Source organism: Helianthus annuus, chromosome 6 (genome assembly GCF_002127325.2).
Source record: "Helianthus annuus cultivar XRQ/B chromosome 6, HanXRQr2.0-SUNRISE, whole genome shotgun sequence".
NCBI lineage: Eukaryota > Viridiplantae > Streptophyta > Magnoliopsida > Asterales > Asteraceae > Helianthus > Helianthus annuus.
The window spans coordinates 11469942-11492326 of record NC_035438.2 but is presented as its reverse complement, the minus strand read 5'-3'; the positions used below and the strand labels follow the sequence as shown (position 1 = coordinate 11492326).

Below are 22385 nucleotides of genomic sequence, written 5' to 3'. Positions count from 1 at the left end.
CCTGATGATGAGTCACATCTTCCATCCCCTGCTCAAAAGTAGAAGACATCTGCTGACATATCAGCAGTTGTAATGACAACAGCGGTTGTAACACCAGTTGTTTCAACCACTGTTAGTCAAACATCCACCACGGATCTCATCATTCCGACACCACAACCTCCAAAGCATCACAAAAGAAAAAGAGAAACAACATAGGCTACTGATGAAAAGTATGATCCTGTTGCTGCTAAATATCCATTGGAATTAGAAGCTGTGAAAAATGAGATGAAACAGTTTTACACTGAAGATGATCCTACAAAAAGGAAATTTCCTTCTCTCATAGGTTTCATAATTCCAGAAAACATGGATGAATATCTCGAAATAAAAGCAAGACAAGCAAGGATAAGAGGCAAAGTTGAATGCAAGGATCAAGGTGATGAAGCCATTTTGGAAAGAAGAGAATTCATGCTCAACAAAGTCAAACAAATAGAAGAATATGCAAATGATCTGAACAAAGAAATGTCAAGTTTATTCCCTGAAGCAGAACAACGAAATGAATTAAGAAAAGAATATCTTGCATACATAATGAAAGAAAAGTTCTATCCTGCTGAAGAAACAGAATTCAAAGACTGGCCAATCGTTGCACTAAAGCATGAGGCTAACAGAATTGAAAAGATTAAACTTGATCCACGGAAGAAAAAGACAGCTCCAAATTGGAACAAATACAACAAATTCATAGCTGGTCTTATTTCCGAGCATAAAAGAAAGAAGCAGGAGTTGGTGAATGGAAAGGTGGATACTGCGGATGCCATAGCAAAATGGTCAAAGCAGCAAACTGATGAAGCTTATGAAAGGCATGAGAAGCAGAGGTTGAAAGTCTCTGACATTCCTAAAAAGTCTAACTACAAAAAGCTACAGGAGCAAGTCAAGACCTTTGAAACACAGATCAGCACAGCAGAAGGTTTTGTCACAAAATTGAGAAAAGAAAGGAAGGAAATGTTGTCTGCTGGAGAAGAAAAGAATAAAGAAGCTGATCAGATTAAAGAAGCTATCAAGAAAATAGCTTCAGATAAAGAAAGATTAGCAAAACTACAAGACCTTGCCAAAAGGGTCAAAGTAGTAAGCCAAAAGTCATCAGCAGATGTCACAAACAGTGAGTTGTCTGAAGTTGAAGCAGACATAGCTGCAGCTAATGAGATTATTGAAAAAGCATTCACACGAGTGTCTGAAGCTCATGATACTGCTCTACACTTCTTCTCTAGGCCAAACACTTTAAGTTCATCACTCAATAAACCTCTCCCAAGAAACCCATTTGGTTTAAAAATACTAAAGTGGCTCTCTGATCAAAAGACCCATGTATTGACTCTGATCAGAACCAATGGAGAAGTGAGGCATATATCAAGGAATCAAGCACTAGGCCTAAGTGTTGAAGATCTACAAGATCTCCTTAAGCTTACACTGTGTAGGGATGAGGCTGATTTAAGTTCCAAAGAGTTTGAAGAAGAATTTAAAAGAAAAACAAAGGAACTTCTGATGAAGAATAAAAATCCAGAATAATGACAGGTTTTGGCATTATCTGTTCCAGGCGGAGATTGTTGGGATTGAACCCTACCAGAGGAACAGATAATGTAAAGCCAAAACCTGATCACAACAGTGGATTCACAATAAGCAGATGTTTACACTAAGCTATCCCCTTGACAGTGGTTACCTATCTGCTGATACACTCTAAACACTGCTCAGAAGAACAACTGATGAACCAAACACTGATGAAACAACTAAATACTGCTAAAAGGCAAACGCTGAGCTCTATCTACTGCTGTCTCTTAAGTACTGCTGAAGATCCAAGCACTGCTCATTCAAAGACTGATCACCTTTTGAAGAAAGCACTGATGTTTAAGTAATCAGTGCTTAGGCTACAACAGTGGAACGTGAACAGTGTTAGACTTGTTTTGTATTGTATTATCAATCAGTTGTTAGACATCAGTAGTTTTGTATAGATCAGTTTCTATAGGTTGTTAAGCTGTTAGATGTCACTATCATGGTGACGTCAGCTGAGGTACATCAGTAGTTTGGTTTGCCTATAAATATGACAGTACTCTGTACTGTTATATTTGATTCGTTTTGAGTGAGTTCTTCTCCTCAATTCAATTCTTTCATTTTGTGCAACCAACCCTGGAGTATCAGGCTGAGGGGGAGCTTTAGTCTGTAAGCTTGCATTGTAACCTTTTGCTTTTAATGTAATCTTTCGACTCTATGAAAAAGCAATTGTTTATCAAACTATATTCTCCTTTGATTGTGTTTACAAAGTTTGTCATCCATTTCCGCTGAACTTAAAACTGCTCATATCTATTTGATTTGTTTAAACATCACAAACAAGCACAATCATGAGAGCCTCGGATCTTAACAGGGCTTGTATCACCATCAAATGATCGATAGAATCATTCAACTCCAAAGGATTCGATCAAACACAACCCTCATTCAACTCCAAAGGATTCGATCAAACACAACCGAAACGAAAGATTAAGGCCGGAGAACATCGAAGAAATGCGAATCACAGAGTGGCGGTTGTAACCCTAGCCACACCAAACCACCAAATCCTCAAAATATTACAAATTTGAATGTTAGGCATATGTGAATAATGAGTGAGCTTGCCATCATTTCCAGTCCTTACGAAATTCTCTGTCAATTTGTTCCTCTAATTTGCAAGCGCTAATCCCCCTTTATGTTGAAATGTGTTCGTAAAGACAAGATCTTTGTACAGTCAAATCACTAAATTTACAAACATCTTGTGCTGAAATGTGAGTGCTCATATTGAAATTACAAGTGTGGATCTGCTGATAGAGTTTGATGCAATTCTGAACACGTGATGATGGTGGTGGTTTAGTTGATGTGGTGGAGGTGATGGGGGTTTGCAGCGGTGGATCTTCTTGGTGGGTGATGTTGAGCCCTAATTTACAAAAGTGATGAATTGGGGTGTTGAAAGGGGGAAACACGAGTGGGGAGGTGAAATGACCGTTCTACCCTCATGTGCAGTGCATGTGACATAACTTAACTGAAAATTATAACTGAGTTTGCCCTAAAGGACATAACATGCAATATTTTCAAACATCAAGTACAAAAGTCATCAATTTTAAAGGTAAAAGACAACACCGGAAATTTGAGACAAACATAAAGGACAAAACTTGTAATTTACTCTTTAAAGTAACTTAGTTTGTTGTTAAAAATTAAAAATCAATACATGATTGGCTCAAGAATCAACTTAAAATGATATCGGTCTAGTTGTATGATGCCCCCTCCCCCCTTGAGTTCAAATCATTAAAAATGTAAAGCAGTTATATGGTATTTACGTATAAAAATATTGTTAATTAAAAAAGTTTGCTACAAAGGTTTTGTAGACGTGTCTCCAAGTTTTCTTTGATCATTTCTGTAAATAGATAGGGGCAGCAAGCCCTTTCTCGGGTTGATTGGTCCGGCAAGTCATGAGAGAGGCAGGCATAATTATAAATATATATTTTTAATCTCAGACTTATATGTTGTATACCCTTTTGAGTTTTCCATCGGGCTCGAGTTTTTTTCCTCTTCATCCCCCATTATGGATATTACCAACATACTTGCACATTATGGACAATTTTTTTTTTACATCTAGATATTCTCAATACTTTAAATAAGATATAAATAATAATCACAGGGTTTAGGGTTTATGACAGATTTCATTTTCTTTACTTCTCGTGAAACTAGAACCCGTGACCTCCCCAACTTAAGTCTAGAACCCGTGACCTCCTCAACTTAAGTACTCTTAGAAGCTTTACTTCTCCTATCGGGCCACAAACCCTAATAACAACAAAATTACTTAGATGACCATTTGACCAAAAGGTTTTCCTTTACCCCTTTTTGAGAAAAAAAAAAAAGGTAACTTCCATGATTTTAGTAATAAAAAACAATAAATTTCATGTCACGAAAATCTCAAGGCATCCATTCAGCCGACAAAAATCTCACGATTTGAATGAGTTGCAGAATTTGAAGGAAACTGTTGATGTTCTTTCAGCATATTTAATCCCTTAAAGTTGTGAAGTTGATGGAAAGGACTTCTAATATCATATGTGTGTGGTTGTTGATTAAAGTGGGATTAGCAGTTTTTGTTTTTGTTTACCAAATCCTTACGTTGCTTATGATGCTTGTGTTAGGGAGGAATTACATGTTCAAGGATGAGCATATTATGTTATGTCATGTTTTGAAGAATACCAATAGTTTCCTTCACATTCCGTAACTCATTCAAACCACGAGAGAAATATGTAATTCACTTATTATTTCGACTACTTTATTCTTTCTAAGATATTTTTTCATTTGTGAAATGGCAACAAATAAAATATAGGGTGAGGTTGATAAACGCACTCCTCTATATCTATACTATATTATAATACATGAGGGAAGGATTCCCAAAAGTTAAGAACTTCTTCCCCCATTATTTATAAATAAACCCCTAGAATGAGGGTAAAATGGTCTTTTAAACCACAATTATTTTTTAGTCCCTCAATCTATTACATTTAAATCCTTGACATTTAACATAATTATGGCTAATTAGTTACACTTCCCCCCCCCCCCTCTTTAATTCTTTAATGTATTTTTGCGATATCTTACAACCCGTAATGTTTTAAAAAAATCCGAAGGTACCATGACGATCGGCACATTTTTTTAAACGTTTCGATAGTTGTCTTTTTTAGTTTCGCCGTGCGTTCATAAAGTATAAATAGCCGATGCGTAAATGTACAATTGATTAAAGCCAACATTTGTTTTCTACCCAAGCCAGCTTTGACCATTACCTAGCTACCGTACATTAACATTTGTTTTTTACCCAAGTTTTTTATTTTGAACGGCATTAATAAACTAAAATATTCCATAATTTTACTTGTACAGAGTCAGTTTGTTGTGGCATGTTTAATATAGTAAGTATAGATAAAACTCACAACAAACTTCCTATTAAACATACCACAACAAACTAAACAGGATATGTGCATCTTATTTTAAAAACTTAAAACTCACAACAAACTTCCTAAATAAATGGATGACCAATCTAAAACTAAACCCTAATGGACTACTATAAATACATAGCAAACACTCACAATTCTACATTTCTATTGCTAAATAGATTTAAAATATGGAGCCAGTTCTGAATTCACTTGATGCGAAAAAACAAGCATGCGATATTGAAAAATCTAAGGTCGGTTCTATGATAAGTTTTGTTATATCGCAATAATGAATAATTGTTTTCTTTTATTTACTTTTATGTGAATACTAACTTATTTGATTTTTCAGATTCAACACACCAATTTAAACACCCCAGTTGTCGAACAAGCTTTTGTTAGTTTTTAAGTAATATTTTCGCTTATAATCTTTCATATTAACAAGTTTGTTATATTATTATTTGGTGTTTTATTGTAGGATGATGGTGATAATAGTGTTGAAATTATTTCTTATGGTGCAATGTTCAGTCCATACAAGTCTAAGTTTCAACGTCAATTTAGTGAAGAGGTAATTTTAAAATTTATTTAATCTTTTTTAAAAATTTTTATTCTATATTTGTTCTTTTTTAAATTTATTTAATCATTTTTTAACTTTTTTATTAAATTTTTGTTTTTTAAGGATCGGAAGTATGAGAATCAAAAGAAAAGATCTAAGAGACTCTCTGAATGGAAATGGGTCGAGGTTATAAATTTAGATGATTCTGAGGATGATGAGAAAGAAGATGAATTAGATGATACTGCTGATTCGAGCACAAACAAGAAAAACGGATAAAAAAAGTAGAGATTTTAGATGAAATATATCAAGTGTTTTTATGTTTTTTTCATTTTCAGTTGTTTTTGTTTGATATAGACTATCCCATGAATAATAAAGTTTATTTTATATTTGAAGTTTATGTTTTGTGTTATTTTATTGCACTTATAATTTACATCTCGATTGAACTAATATACTTTAGTACTTAATCATGTTCGTATTATATAATTTACATGTTCGTACTTGATCATTTCCAAAGAGATAAATTCGATTACCAAGAATGGCCAAAACATGAAAACTACCTCTTGGTTTGGAGTAAATTTAAGATTGTATTTACAAAGCACACTAAACTTATTCAATTTAACAGTCATGTTTCACGAGGATTTCGTATATATCCATTAGTGCCTTCTATAAAAAAAACTGTTGGACGACACGAGATATGAAAAAATAATTATATAATATTATAGATTTTTCGAATAATTTGTATTTCTTAAATAAAAAGATAAAGTTAATAAAGATATAAACTTTTACATCCTATTTTTTTTATAAAAACTGTTTTATAAAAATATGATTTTTTAAATATTTATAAAAATGAAATTTAACATTAGTTAAAGGTGTTTAAAACGTACCTACAAGTCACCTACTATTTTTTACTTTTTACTTTTTCAAAAACGAAAATTTTAAAATTAAAGTTTATTGGATGAGTATGATGTGGATATTTAAAAATGTTATGGACTTTAAACAATAAAATTATAAACTTTATCATTTCACCAACAAAATAAACTTACTTTATAACGATAGCAACTTATTTTTTATTTTTTTGTCATTTGTTTAGTATTTTTTATTAACAAACGAATCTTTACATGTTTAAAACAGTTTTTCTATACTTTATTTATTACTAATTTTTATAACAAAACAAAACTTTGATATTTAGTAGATAGAAGATAAACTATGTTCCAAAATTTTAGGAATTATTTAATACTAATTTACGGATTAGTGGATAGATAGTAAACTATATCCCAAAATTTTAGGAATTATTTAATACTAATTTACGATATTTAGTAGATAAATAGTAAACTATGTCCCAAAATATTAGGAATTATAAGTCAACTAATAAAAAAAATAATTATTGCAGTTATTCTTGGATATTAATCTAATAATTTGCATTTTTTAATTAAAAAGTAATAAAGTAATAAACTTTAAAGCTAAACTAAAAAACTAAACTTACTATGATATAAAGTTAATAAAAAAATAATTATTTTATAAACATTTTTATAACAAGTAATATAAATAAAATACTCCAGAAATTTACAATCTTTACTAGATAAATTCTAAACTGGGTTCCAAATTTTTAGGAATTATAAGTTCAACTATACTGTTATAGATAATATTAGTCAGTTCTAAAATAATTATTTACCAACTTGACTAGATACATAGTAGTAGATTGTGTTGCATATTTTTAGGGATTATTAATTAAAAAGACTCATATAGGTAAGATTAGTTAGGAACTAAAAATTTGAACTTAGTATGATATAAAGTTAATAAAGATATAAACTCTTATCATCCTATTTTTTATAAAAACAGTTTATGAAATCTTATAAAAATATAAATTTTTTATATTTGTAAAAACCCGAAATTTAACAATTTAAGTTAAAGCTCTAAAACGTGCTTACGAGTCAAATACTATTTTTTATTTTTATAAAAATGAAAATTTTAAACTTAAAGTTTATTGGATGAGTACTATGTGGATATTTATAAAAAGTTATGAACTTTAAAGAATAAAATTATACTTTATAATTTAACCAATAAAATAAACAAACTTTACAATTATAACAACTTATCTTTTATTTTTTGTCTTTTGATTATTAATTTTTATACAAAAAAAAAAAAAACAATATTTTTTGTCTTTTGGTTATTACTTTTTATAAAAGAACAAAACTTTTACATATGTGTAAACTTATGACATATATCCACCACAATAATGTTATCATAAATATTATACGAATAAGAAAACTACCAGAAACAAGTTTTACAATTCAAAGTGTCGCCCCCGCCGCATCGCGCGGGCAACCTACTAGTGATCCTATAAAGAGATAGTGTGACCAACTTAAAACCATGTATTATGATTTAACATAACGGACTCTTATATCACTCTCACCTAGAAAATAGTCTTTAACTAACCCATTCTTTAACCACCACGCTATATTTTAACTAAAAAATAAATGTGATTGGTTGATTTTTGATGATTCAAACATTTGCAATGGCTAACACTTGTTAAGGGCATGGCACCTCCTACGTTAACGTCCCCTTTTATCGCCCATGGGTGATGTTAAGAGCATGGCACCTCTTTGGGGGTAGGGCTGCTAAAAAAATTCGGATCCAAAACTGAATCTTGAAATATCCAAAAATCCGTATCCGAAATTTCGGATATCCGAAAACCGGGTAATCCAAATTTTCGGGTTCAGATATTGATTTCTAAAAGTTGTGGATAATCGGATTATCCGATATCCAGTAACTACTCTATATATATATATATATATATATATATATATATATGTGTGTGTGTGTGTGTGTATGGTTAGGTTAACGTATACCGGCTCTTATCGTACAATATGTACGCGATCATCTCAGCCGTACGATCTGGTGCGGTTCACTCTTGAACATGCGATTTATGCTAAAAAAAACCAACATGCGAAATTGCTTTATATAACAATATGCGATTTCATCATATTTACTAACATGCGAAATTGCTACAAAAAAAAAAATAACACCCGATTTCATCAAAAATACCAACAAGCGATTTCCAACATGTTTTTTATAACATGCGAGTTCGCAATATCGTACGAGCGTACGATAAGCCCTAATTGTACGTTACACTTTTTCTATATATATATTTTGAAATATAGTAAAAATAGTAAAAAAAAAAATAGTAAATAACCGGTTTTGAGTGTGAATTTATGAATGTTTTTTTGTTTCAATGTTGGAAATGTGGAAAATTGAATATAGGTTTAGTTTTAAACTATGTATAAAACATTTTTTTTTTGATATTTTTTCACAAATTCGGATATCCATTTGGATATACAAAATTTCAGATATAAATTCGGATATTAATATTCACTATTCGAAATTTTCGGATATCTGATTTTTGAATATCCAAAATCCGAATAATCCAAAATTAAACACCCCTATTTGGGGGCATGAACCCCGCATGGTCTAGTAGTGAGCAATTAAGTTTAGCAACCTATAAATATGTTGGATTTATTGGCATATGGTATTATAATTTAGTGGTATCTTAGGTGGAATAAGGCTTATGACCATTAGGTCATGAGTTCGATTCTCACAAGAGGGGTTTTTCTCAGATTTATTGGGTTTCCTCCTAAATTGGTGTATAGGCATCATTGCCTAGTGGAGATGGATATGATCGGGTGGTTCTCAGGGCCGGCCTTAAGAATTTACGTACCCTGTTCGAGCTCGAAAAACGTGCCCTTAGGTCTTAACTAAATAAAAATTTTAAACTCGTTTTTCATATAACTTTGAACCGTTGACAAAAATATAGCATTCGATAAACAATGCAATTAACAAAATACAAAATATAGCTAAATGATTTCGAGTTTTCGACATAAGTTAACTGAATTTGACATAATAACTGAAATCGTAAATCAATCCTAAATCGTAAGTAAATTGAATGAATGATGATGATGATGATCGAAAATCAATCCTAAATCATAAGTTAAGTGTTTACCTGTGAAATCGAAGGCCTAAAAAATTGCAGAATGAATGAATGATGATGATCAAAGGCCTGCAGTGCTCTATCTCTGATCTCGATTGCAGAATGAATGATGAATTGATGATGATCGAAGGCCTGCAGAACATTAACAACACCTAATTGCAGAATGATGATGATCGAAGATTCGAAGGCTTGTTCCTGTGCGACGTTTCATTACCCAGTCCCGGATGAAAGAGTTGCCGCCCAGAATTGTTTTTTTTATTAGTTTTTAGAAAATATTTGCGTATTGGGCTTACTAACCTAATGGGCTAAATAGTTTAAACAATATAATTTTTTTAAGTGGGCCAATGTTAATATTTTTTTGGTTATACCCTATTAAAAAAAAATTTACATATATAATATCGGATTTTTTTAAAAATTACATGCCCTACGAAATCACGGACCCTGTTCGGTTGTCCTCCCCGCCCTCCTTTAGCGCCGGCTCTGGTGGTTCTGTTGGTACCACGATAATACTCTAGTGGTCCGTCAGTAATTCAAATTTGTCTTAAAAAAAGTGTCTCCCCCGTCAAATTACCATTTAGGTAAGTTTTATTATGAGGCACATGTTTTGTTTTATGTTTACCTACTAAAATAGTAAACACAATAAGAGCATAAGCAGTTGTACCATGTATAGTAAGTATATATAGGGAATAACTGTAGCACGTACGAGTTTTAAGAGAACGGGCCAATTAGAAATCGAAAACGCATAGGGGGCCTATGACTTTCATTGCCAAAAGCAGGTGGGCCCACACACTGTTGGGCCATCCATACTGGGTCCAGGTGGCTGTCTAGTCTCTTGATGTGGGGGGGTGTCAGGAGGAAAATGAATTAATTTTTATAGTGGTTAAACAAGATATATATGTAGTGTATAAATAATTTTTATAAGATTACACATGTATATGTTTATATATACGTGTGAGTTTCTATACAAATTAAAGCTTTTTTTGGTACTTAAAAGGAAATCATATCGGAGATAGATTTTGGTTGGTTTTATGTTAGAATGTCTTATGTGATAGAGATTATATGCAGATATAAAAGCTAATATAAAGAAAGACTTGCGTAAACTTGAAGCGGTTGTGGACCCGACTTGAAGTGGCCCCGTAAGACACGATTAATGGTGTTGTCTGATCATTTGTCCTTTATTATTAGGCAGATGAAGGGGGGGGGGGGTAGTGCACGGTCCTCCCAACCGCCAGAGTGACCTCACTCCGAGAGCCGTTACCCGACCAAGCTAGCGACACGGTGACTTTCCCATGCCGAGTTCTTACCCTGGGCGACATATGCCACTTCCAAGACTCGAACCCGGTACCTCTAGGAAGATGTGGGTGTCGGTGGCCAACTGGGCTACCCCAGTTGGTTCAGATGAAGGTGTAGTCATTCTCAAAACGGGTATATGAACTGATAAATAAATATAAACTATTTTTTACAATTTATTATTTGGTGAAAGTGTAAATACAATATTTCTTAACGTGCGATGCGTACAATAGAAAATTATAACGTGCATAATTATTTTTATAACATGCGTGATTACGATTTTACCCCATGCGTGGTTTCTAAGTTTGTACATACGTGATTATGTGTTTTTGTTCATGCGTGATTAGAGTTTGATTTTATAACATGTGTGATTTAATATCGTACGTATCACACGTTAAGAAATATTGTACGTTAACCTTCCCATTATAATTTGTATATTTTATTATTTTTATTTAAATTTAGTTTCTATTTGCAATTAACTTTGTTGAATATAACAAATGAATATACATACAAAAAATCAAAATATTAAATGACGAGTAAATTTGTCATATAATCAATTAAGGGAATATTTTGTTGAAGTACATATTTAAGAATCTTATTATGTCACATGACACAACAATTTAATTATTAGGTATAGTTGTTTCATTTCAACTTTTTTACCTTTACTTTGTTATAAACTTTTATTATTATGTTATAATAATAAAATTATAAAAGCAAAACATTTATATGTTAAATGATATTAACATATGCGCAAGTCTTTTATTTCATTAATTCAAATCATTAGAAGTTTACAATAGAGTAATAGGTAAACGAGCAACAAATTGTGTCACAACCCTTTTTTTAAAAATAATATAAAAAATAATTAATATATTTTTTTTGTATAATCAAATTCAGGTTAGGATACCTGTCCATTTCAATAAATCAAAAGTCAAAGTCAAAACCTCACAAGTCAAACAAAATCCATTAACTACATATTTTACAGCAAGAATAATCCCTTTTCCTGAGCTAAAATGACTTGCAACTTATGCATAGAGAGTTGTACTTTGAGATTTTGTTCTTTTAGCACTGGAGAATGGCAAACTTGTATCCAACCCATCAAACCATTTCCTCTAAACCTGATTCTGCATCTAAATCTTTGTGTATGAAATGGTGATTAAAATGTGCTATGAGTAATGGATTTCTTCTTAAGCAAGTAGCGAAATCGTCCTCGTTGATCCTACCATCACCATCGATGTCAAACATTTCGAAAAGCGCTTGTATCTGTACAAAAAAAAAAAAAAATTATAGATTATGATACAAAGATTAATAAAAAAATATTTATTTAGAGTTTTCAGATAATAAGATCAAAAAACACTTGGGTTGACAATTTCAACATGACACAAATATAATTAGAACTTTGGCCCGTTAAACAGACAGGTAGTGTTAAGGTTGACCGGTTAACCTGCAAACCCGTTTAACACATTTATTACAACTCACCAACCCGTTTATAGCATTTACAACTTGATTACAACCCATTTATATAACCCGCCAACTTGATTGACTCGTTCAAATAACTGGGTTACGCGGGTTGTCTTCAGGTTACATGATCTTTAAGTGTGTGGGCTAGAGTTGATGTCTTTGACACAAATCTATATACATACTTCTATACTGTCTAATAAAAGAAAACCAATGGAGAACACGTGTCATTCATTGGAGTCTCTATCCACTTTTTGGTTCTCCGGCCTCTCTATCCTACTTAATTATGGATACTTATTTTTTTTAGAGTTGATTGCCCGGATAGTCCCTGTGGTTTCACGTTTTTTCACGTTTAGTCCCCAACTTTTGAAAATAGCAGGTATGCTCGCTATGGTTTGTTATTTTGTTACTCGGATGGTCCCCTGAGTAAATGTCAGTTAGTTTGGTCAGTTAAGTTGGTATGAAATTACTAAATTGTCCTCACTTTCACCACCATCTTCACTTTTACCCCCTACCCACCCACTCTTCCCTTTCTCTTTCGTCTACAACAAACCACCATCCCTACACTTCTTTCCTCCTTTTCTGCAACAAAGCACCATCACCGTCACCGCCACCAACAAACTACCACCTCTCCGCCGGGTGTTCACCGACACACCTCCACCGCCACCGGAATACTCCACCGAACCAGTTAAATCTGGACCCGCACCAGTCCGACCATTCGTCTTTAGGCACAATGGTCAGTTTTAACAACGAAAATCTGTTATTTTTTTGGGTTTTGGTCTGGTTTGGTCTAGTTCAAATCGACAGTCTGGTCTGTTAATCCCAACTTCAATTGACTGCTGACTTTTGTTTTTCAATTAGACTACTTACTGCTATCTTCTTAGTCAGTTAGTTGATGATTAGTTTTTGATGAATGATGACTAATGTTAATCATTTATTAAACTCGGAATAGACAAGTTTAATGGTGTGACTGGAGGAACGATTCCGGTCGACTTGCAGATGTAATCATAGTGAAAGCTGAGCAGAATTTAATGTTGGGCTGCCTCGAATGAGGTCTAAATGTCATGTATTTATACAAAATAAAGCCGGTTTGGCGATAAGGATCGTAATTGAATTTGCGGAGTTGTTGTGGCTAGCGGATAAACATAATGGGCATGTTTTTACGGGATAAACTTGTGGGTTTAATAAGATAAGGGTGGAGATAAGTGATTCATAAAAAACGGATTAAAATGATGCGAATTCGAGTTCCGGGTCGCTGGAATTTTCGCCGGAAACCCACCGGGGAAGAGGGACGAAAAAGCTGGGATATGATCTTCTATTTTTAAAAGTTTAAGGAAATTCCAAATTGGTCCCTGTAGTTACAGCTTTTTAAATAATAAATCAGATTTTTATATTTAGTAAGGACAATTTAGTAATTTCACACCAACTAAACTGACCAAACTAACTGACATTTACTCAGGGGACTATCCGAGTAACAAAATAACAAACCATAGGGAGCATACCTGCTATTTCCAAAAGGTGGGGACTAAACGTGAAAAAACATGAAACCACAGGGACTATCCGGGCAATTAACTCTTTTTTTACTTAAATCTTCTTTAAAAAAAACAAATGGTTGGATGGTAAGAATGGTAAAAACACAATACGTTAAGTAATAAAAAAATAGGTGGTATTAAAAAATCAAAGTTAATACCTAGTTGAAAGAAATGATGTTTTAAAAACTAACTTAACAAAATTCATAACTGTCACGTCAATGTTCATTTTTTTAAATACATATCTTGACGACTGCATATGTTAACAAATTACTTTATATATTTTATTTTATTTATATAACACACGGGTTTATTTAACCGTACAATGCATATGTTTTTTTAAAAAAATATCCTTTTTATTACTAATCATGTAACATTGCATTTATCAACCCGTGTAATACAAGGGATTGTAACCTAGTATATATATATATATATATACATATATATATATATATAGGGTAAGATTCATGCGAGAACCACCTTTATTGCGAGAACCGCGAGAACCAATGTGAACACAACCTAAAATAGCTAAAAAAACCTAACCCCCACCCCCCAAAAACCTAAACCCCCCTCGCCAAAAAAAAAAAACTAACCCCCCCCCCCCCAGCTAAATGCTAAAAACTAAAACCCCCAAAAAACCTAACCCCCCCCCCCCACAAAAAAAAAAAAAAAAAAAAAAAAAAAACTAAACCCCCCTCCCCCACCCCCCAAAAACCTATTGGTTCTCGCGATTCTCGCAATAAAGGGTGGTTCCTAACGGATCTTTATCCTATATATATATATATATATAGTGGAAGGTTCATTTGAGAAGAAAAAAGAAGAAATTTCAACCAAATAAAAATGCTTTATTGTACTTCATTTAATATAAGTATTTAATTTTACTATAAGGGTACATTTGTAAATCTACATTGGTCATTAATTTGTAGTCTTCCTCTTTAATAGCTAACTATATTAAATTTTTTGTAACCTATCTTCAAAATATATATTTTTCAAAAAAAATAAATAAAATAATTTAAAGTGTAGGATAAATTACGAGCTGTGCAGGATAAAGTACGAGTTGTGTAGAATAAATTTCAACGTGTAGGATGAATTTCGAAATATGTAGGATAACTTTTGATATGTGTAGGCAAAAAACGTTATTGTGGAGGATAATAGTCTTTATGACTAATTAATTAGTTAAAAATGATAATAAATGAGATAATTGAAGAAGTTATTTAATGTTTTACAAAATTACCCTTTGTTCTTTTTCTTCTCAACTAAATTTTCTTCTCAAATGAACCTTCCCCTATATATATATATAATCTGGTTCACTGATTAAACCCGCCAACCCAACACGATTACACCCCTAAGAAACACTGACCTCGTTCATGGCTAGAGCGGGTATAGCTAAGCTCATGGAACCTCCGAACTGTTAATTGGGCATACGAAAACAAATTAGAGAAAATTTTAGTGGTTTAAATTTATTGAAACCAACCAAATTGGAAAAAAATGTAACAAAAAATATTAAATTAGTTAATATTACTTCCAACAATGAAAGGTAACGATCTTTGTCTTCATCGCTTTCATTAAAAGCCACTTCACATGCTCGCCGGAATAATGGCAGCTTCAGAACGTGGGCCGATGCTACCAAGAACTGCATAATATTCCAAACCTCATGGTAAATACAGAAATGGGACCCACAAAGAAATATATTTATGACATAAGCAATTATGGAACCCACAAGATGAATGTTATAATGTTTACCTCTTTGAAGGTTATAAGTCCATTCTTGTTGACATCAACGAATCCGAAAATCTGTTACAAAGAAGGAAACTTGAAGTCATTCATGATGACCGAAAAAGAACCGAATCATGGTAGTTTAATAAATAACGCTACATGTATTTTTTTCTTATTTATCCTGCGTTGACTTTAAACGTTAAAGAAACTACTTTCATGTTTTATTTTATAGTGTCACGCATGTGTGACTGTATGTGTGTATATATATAAAACGTAAACCATATATAATATTAGTAGTACAGTAAAGTACACCGATGGTCCCTGTGGTTTGCATTTTGTAACGTATTAAGTCCCCAGCTAACAAATCTAAAGGTTTTAACATGCCTAAGTCAGGGGCTAAATGTGTTACATGGTGCAAACCATAGGGACCGTCCACGTACTTTTGGCAAAATTTGGGGACTAAATGTGTTACAGATTGCAAACCACATGGACCATCCGTGTAATTTTGGAAAGCTAGGGACCAAATCCAAAATTTTGGTCAACCACAGGGACCATCTGTGTACTTTACTCTTAACAGTAATATCAAAAGTAAAAATTCAAAAGTGCCAATATTTGAAACATAATCTAATCGTAAGCCATGAAATCTTCCTCCGAGTCCACATCAACCAAGGCATCCAAAATAACGGTCAAATATCGCTCAATAGTGCTGATAATAGCGGTTACGGTTTTTGACACCGCTATTTTGGAAGAGCCCGATAACCGCTATCTCACCGCTATTGACTGCTTAGACGTTGCATGCCACGCCACCCATTTGTATGTGTCATGTGCCATGTCACCCTTGTTGTCTACATGGCAGTACATGTGGCGTGCCACGTGTGCAATTGTGCATGACATCTAATAATTATAAAGAAACTGGGAGTAGTTTGCTTACTGACATTTGCGGAAAGGCGAGAATGTTTCAATCGTAAAACTCTAATGAAATCTTGGTAGTTAACACATCCACTGAAACAAAATGTTAGTTAAATTTTTAGCACATCTGCTGCAAATCTTGTGCTTAAAAACATAAATAAATTGAAAAGTTGATAACAATATTTTCATAGCGATATACCTGCTGTCGGGATTCATGGCAAGAAATCTTTCCAAAAAGTCAACAGCTTCTGAAGAGCTCAAATGATATAACTAGAAACACCGAGAAAACAATAATATGAACGACTTTTCTTTACATATGAAAACTACAAGTTCCAAGTAATGTTTCAAAAACCAGACCGGCCGGTCTGACCAATCCAGTCCACCCTATCAGACCAGATTTGAGTCAACTGGCCGGTTGGACCGGGAACCGGCAGTCAGACCAGAAAACCGGTTGGTCAAACCGGATTTTTTAGGGGTTGGGCCGGATTTTTTTATAATATTTACGGGGTAACCCGGTTCCTACATCTGATCCGACCGCCCCGATCAGTGGACCGGTAAGAAGACCGGTTTGACGTCCGGTCCGTTCCTAAAAACGTTGGTTCCAAGTTCATCCAATAGAAAACCTATTTACTTCACCATTACAGATTGTTGATTATCTCTTTATTTATCAACATGATTTTTAGTGAGTAAAGGGTATTTTAAAGACTGATTATTAGTGGCTGTTTTAATGAATACGAGTTAGGTTCAGTTTTCTTAAAAAAGCTATACAAAAAAAAAAAAAAAAAAAAAAAAAACTCACTTTTTGTATTTTTGCCATTTCAACCATAAAAGGTGCGAAATTCTCCTGCAAAAAGAATAAAATATGGTTAGCATAAGATTAACTAACATGTCAAACGTCAAATATAAGACCAGAACCCTCTACATTTTTATCTGTTAACGGATACCAATTTTATTTTTATTTTTTAAATTTTAAACTACTAAAAAAATTGAAGGCACCTGTCCAGCCTCAGCTGCCTTTGAAAGAAGAGCATAATCTGCAAAAGTATGGTGTGTTTGTACGACATTCAGAGCAGAAGCCATGGCTCTTCCAGTCTGCAAGAGCGCAAATATTAGTTGATTCATCATTCAATTCATTTTATTTATATTAATGCAACAAAAAGGATTAAAAAATATAATTCATTAGAAGAAATGAACTAACCCTCTCAGCAAAGCAAGCAGCGCTCTCCTTTTGATGTTGTGCCGGTGAAATAACTGGAAGATATTCAACCTGATTTATTTGAACCATAACAAAATGATATTGATTATTTTAAATGCTTGGAACAATGAATAAAGACAACTATTATAGGTCGGGTGCAAACAAGCCGAGCCGAGCTCGACCATGCTCGAGCTCGTCTCGTTGGTAGTTTCTCAAGCTTAAGCTCGGCACAGGCTCTGCTCGTTTATAATCTATTAATTAATACATTAATAAAAATAACATAAATAATTAACTCATTTCGGCTAGCGAGCTCGGCTCGGGCTCGGACTCGGACTCTTTTACTAAATAAGCTTATTTTTAGCTTCGGGCTCGGCTCGTAAACAAGTTTAAATAAGCTCGGCTCGGCTCATTTACAGGACAACTTTGAATAAGGGGTAAATGTTATTAAATATTAATAAAAACTAATATTACACTAAGGTTCGATAAGGCTCGACGAGATTCACATGCCAGGCTCAAGCTCGGGCTCGATAAATAAGCGAGCTTTAATTTAGGCTCAAGCTCGGCTCGGCTCGGCTCGGGCTCGATAAGGCTCAGCTCGTTTCGAGCTTTTTCTCGAGCCAATCTCGAACAGCTTGGGAGCCGCTCGGCTTGTTTGCACCCCTAATTATAGGTCAACATATTAACATTTAGAAATTAAACTATCTTCGAGTTAAGCATACTACCTCCATGAAATTGTGGAACTGCATGAACATCCTATACAAGAGGGTGGCCAAAGCAATATGACCCCTACAGCAATGAGATGCACCAGTTAAAAACCATATCAATGTTAAATAATCAAAAAGAAATATATAAACGAGAGCCGATTTTACCATGATTGATCAAAATGTACATGAGGATAACGAACGACCACTGGTTGTATGGGGTAACTAGGAATAAATGCACCGAGTTGAAAAGAAATAAGTTGTCGTCCATTGGTTGTGGTTCCCTCGGGAAACAAAAGTACTCGAGGATATCTGTTGCTTGCGGCCCTTCTCTGTATTTCAATCCTTGAAACAAAACATCTGTATCAACTTCTTTATGTATTGATAGAAAGCAAACGCTTTCATTTTCAAAGTATTACCATTTTCAACTATTTTTTCTTTAGTTTTTTAAGTTCCAAAAACAAATTTGTAAAACTTTATAGGGGTGTTTAAAAACCTCGCAGCTCGTGGCTCGCTCGGAAGAAGCTTGAAAAAAGCTCGACTAGAAAAAAGCTCGGTTGTAAACGAGCCGGCTCGGCTTGTAAACGAGCCGGCTCGGCTTGTAAACGAGCCAAGCTCGAGCTAGGCATAGCTCAGCTCGTGAGCTCGCGAGCCGACTCGAATTACTTTATTTTATATAGATTAATTTTAGTTTTAAATGTATTAAAATAAAAAATATGTTGAAGGGGTTGAAGATTTAAAATTTTAAGTTAGATATTCATAGCCGTCTATTCGATTATAAATCTATATGAGAATCTTGGTTTTAATAATCAATATCATATAAAAATATGAGAAAATAAACAAAATTTGGTAAACAAAAAGATAAGGAACGAAGGCTTGTTACCTTTATTTCATTCACCGCATGTTTCCGTGATTGATATGATAACCGATTCACATAAATCACCTATGAATATAACATTAGAAAGAAAATCAAAATTAAATAAAACCAATTCTAGATATAGTAAAACTTATAACAGTCTGAACTCTGAAGTTACCTGCATTGCTCTAATTATGACACCAACGAAGGGCATGGAATCATGGGACTCGGATGCGACAATTGTTGGAGATAATTCGTAGAAAAAGAATATCGGGTCAATGTACGATACATGATTAGATACAAGTATAGGAGCAGTTTCCCTTGGAGCAGGTTTCCCTTTTCTTTTAATCCAATGGTAGCTGTATTACATCGAAGAAAAATGTAACAATCAATACCTTGACATCTTTAACTTACGATATTACACTTAATAAGTTAATATTTTTATTAACTTTACTAACAACACAATTCACCATTTTTACCCTCTAAAATATTGCAAAAATAGTGTTTCTTGATAATACATGCATTAAAATAACGCGTAAATTTCTTATCAACATAATTCACGCGTGACGCGTTTATATACGGGCTTAACTTCAATAATGACTAGGCAATGTGTAATTTCAAAATTTCGGCAAACCTACTAAATTTAGAATGCACTATAAAAGGGCACCTTATGTAAGAATTTGCTTACTCAGTTTTACATCAATCTTTTTGAGAAATTCTCTTTATTTTATTTTATTTTCTTGCTTCAGTCACACTTCATATGAGCAAACAGCATCATGGGTATCCTAACACATCTAATTCATTTTTCATTCAAATATATGATCTAAAAATCAATTGCAGGACTAAAACATTAACTTCAAAGCATCAACAAATCAAAACACATATACCATAACTTCATATAATAATAACACACATGTTTTCATAAATCATAATCAAGTAAATCTGTATGTAATCTTACCCAAATGAAAAAAGAATCCCTCTTGTACACAATCTTGTAATATACATAACCCTACATCTCCATCTTGGCATAGGATTCTGATTATTTTTCCACCCATGTAAAGCAGTTTTTGTAGCAACATACCCAATCAACATACACAATCCAAACAACACAAGCCTAAGCAACACTATAGGCACACAAACCAGCATCTTGATCCACTCATACACCCCTTGAATCTTGGGCGTTTGGTTTCTAAACGGGTCAACAGTTGTTGACCCGAGAGGGTCAAACCCATCAGACCCAAGAACCCCATAAGGGTTTTCTTCGTTTCTTGATAACCCATCATCTAATGATTCGAATCTGAATTGGGTTTGAAGAAAAATTGAATCTTGATTTGTGGGTGTTTCAGATTGGGGAAAACCCATATGATTATTGATGGTTATGATGTGTTGGGAAGGTGGATTGTGATCGGAATTTGTGTTAGTTGGGTTGTTGCCGGCGGAGGACGGTAGTAGAGGGCGGCTGAGATCGGTGGCAGCTGCTGCCATTGTTGGAGTCAAAAAGGTGAATAAGAACGAGGGAAGACTGGTCAGATTTCAGACACCATCAAGTGTTTGGACTGAAGAGTTCAATTAATCATTAAAAAGTTTCAAAAAAAAAAATATAACTTGGACATAAGATTTCAACTAATCATTAAAGAATATTTTTTTATATAACATTGTCCCAGATTTCGGTAACCTAGTATATGGTAATGCGGTACGGATGAGCAAATAGTATCGGGTACCGGTTCAGAACCGGTACCAAATTTCTCGAACTGAAATATTTCTGGTATCGATATTTGGCGTTTTCAGTGTCGGTTCGGTACCGTACCGATTCGGTGCCGGTTTTTTTTTTCAAATACCGGTCTATACCGGTATCAAACAATACGGTGTATTTTCGGTACCAATACTCATATTTAGGATTTTTTGTATCGAGCTCATTACTACGATACAATACGGATGGCTATTTTATGTTGAATCTCTAGGGAAATAGTTGTAAAATAGGTAAAAGTTCAAGGAGATTTGTGCAACTTTATTTGGGGGAATAACGTCATTTTCAACTTTTCAAACATGATATTAAATTTATTATAAATGTGTATGAAAAGTGAGTCAAAATCGTGGAATTTGCAATTCCTAAATGGCTGAAAATGAAACGAATGTTTAGTAAATCATTTGTGAACCACAAGTTTGTTTATATTCTATTTGATAATTGATAATTGATAATACACATGTATGAATAAAAATTTATGTTTATTTAAGTAAACAAACGAAATAAACACGTATAGTTTATTTATTTACGATCATGAACGTTAACTTATATTCATTCATTTACATTGGTCATGTAATTTTTCCGTTCATTTAATATATTGCTTTGTTAGAATAATATGTTAATATTGTAAGATTTAACAATTGTATAAAAAGACTTTATTACATATTACTGATAAACTCATTTTTTTCATGATAATTTCATGACAAAGTCACAGAAAATGTCTTTTATATTTATTGTTAAATTGCATGTTTCATCTTATATCTGTAAAAGTCACGCTTAACCTGTTTTATGTTAACTTTTTGTAACAGATTATGCTCTTTAAACTAACTTTCATTAAAGAACTCCAGTTACTTTTTTTTAAATAACAATTTTCCCTTATTCTAAAGGACCAAGTCTGTAAAATTTGATAATTGTTTTCATTTTCTTTTCTTTTAATTTTTTAATTTACTTTTTTCTTTTATTATTTAATCACTTTTATTTTATAAGTTATTAAAAATGTAATTAATTATATAAATGTGTTTATTAATACAAATTTTGATTCTACTAGTATATTTACTTTCATTTGTTTAATATAGCTATTTACTTTTATTAATTTTTAAATCATAATTAAAATTTTATCCTAACGTAATATTTTATCACGTAATTTTTTTGTAAAAGGTTTTTTTTTATGTAAATCTAGGATCGTATATACATTTAAGTTAAAATAAATGATTTGCTTAAGAGTGATGAATAGTAAAAAAAAATAAGAAAACTGAGAGTTTAGAACCGTAACTACAATTATTTAGAGAAAAATGACCCAAGATTTACATCATCAGAATTAGGCGAGCTCAGGATCAACTCAATTTATTTACACCCTAAAAACTTAATTTGTTTTAAAAATATATATGGTTTCTTTCTAATCTAAAAAATAAATATAAGTTTTTCTAATAATAAAAAACTAATTATCCTGGTTCCATTAAATTAAACGGTGGGTGGCAATATTATTTTATTGTAACAATAGATCTGTAG

General features: G+C 33.0%; 1 protein-coding gene across 1 annotated transcript; it reads right to left on the bottom strand.

Moving 5' to 3' along the window:
* Positions 1–11618: 11618 nt before the first annotated feature.
* Positions 11619–20783, bottom strand: LOC110864723 (lysophospholipid acyltransferase LPEAT2). Its single transcript, XM_022113843.2, has 14 exons — positions 20091–20783; positions 19311–19491; positions 19160–19219; positions 18445–18608; positions 18298–18361; positions 17579–17647; positions 17377–17472; positions 17180–17224; positions 16580–16650; positions 16407–16473; positions 15499–15549; positions 15278–15388; positions 15116–15163; positions 11619–12031 (listed from the first exon to the last, which is right to left on the bottom strand). Exons 1-14 carry the CDS (start codon positions 20615–20617, stop codon positions 11867–11869), a joined length of 1719 nt encoding a protein of 572 aa, XP_021969535.1. The 5' UTR covers positions 20618–20783; the 3' UTR covers positions 11619–11866.
* Between the last annotated feature and the right edge of the window lie 1602 nt (positions 20784–22385).

Excerpts from the sequence above, each read along its gene's own strand:
- LOC110864723 (XM_022113843.2), bottom strand. The coding sequence starts at position 20,617 with ATGGCAGCAGCTGCCACCGATCTCAGCCGCCCTCTACTACCGTCCTCC. Across the intron at positions 19,492-20,090 it reads GGGATTCTTTTTTCATTTGG|CTACCATTGGATTAAAAGAA; the intron begins GTAAGATTACAT and ends GATGTAATACAG. Across the intron at positions 15,164-15,277 it reads GTTACCTTTCATTGTTGGAA|TTCGGAGGTTCCATGAGCTT; the intron begins GTAATATTAACT and ends CCCAATTAACAG.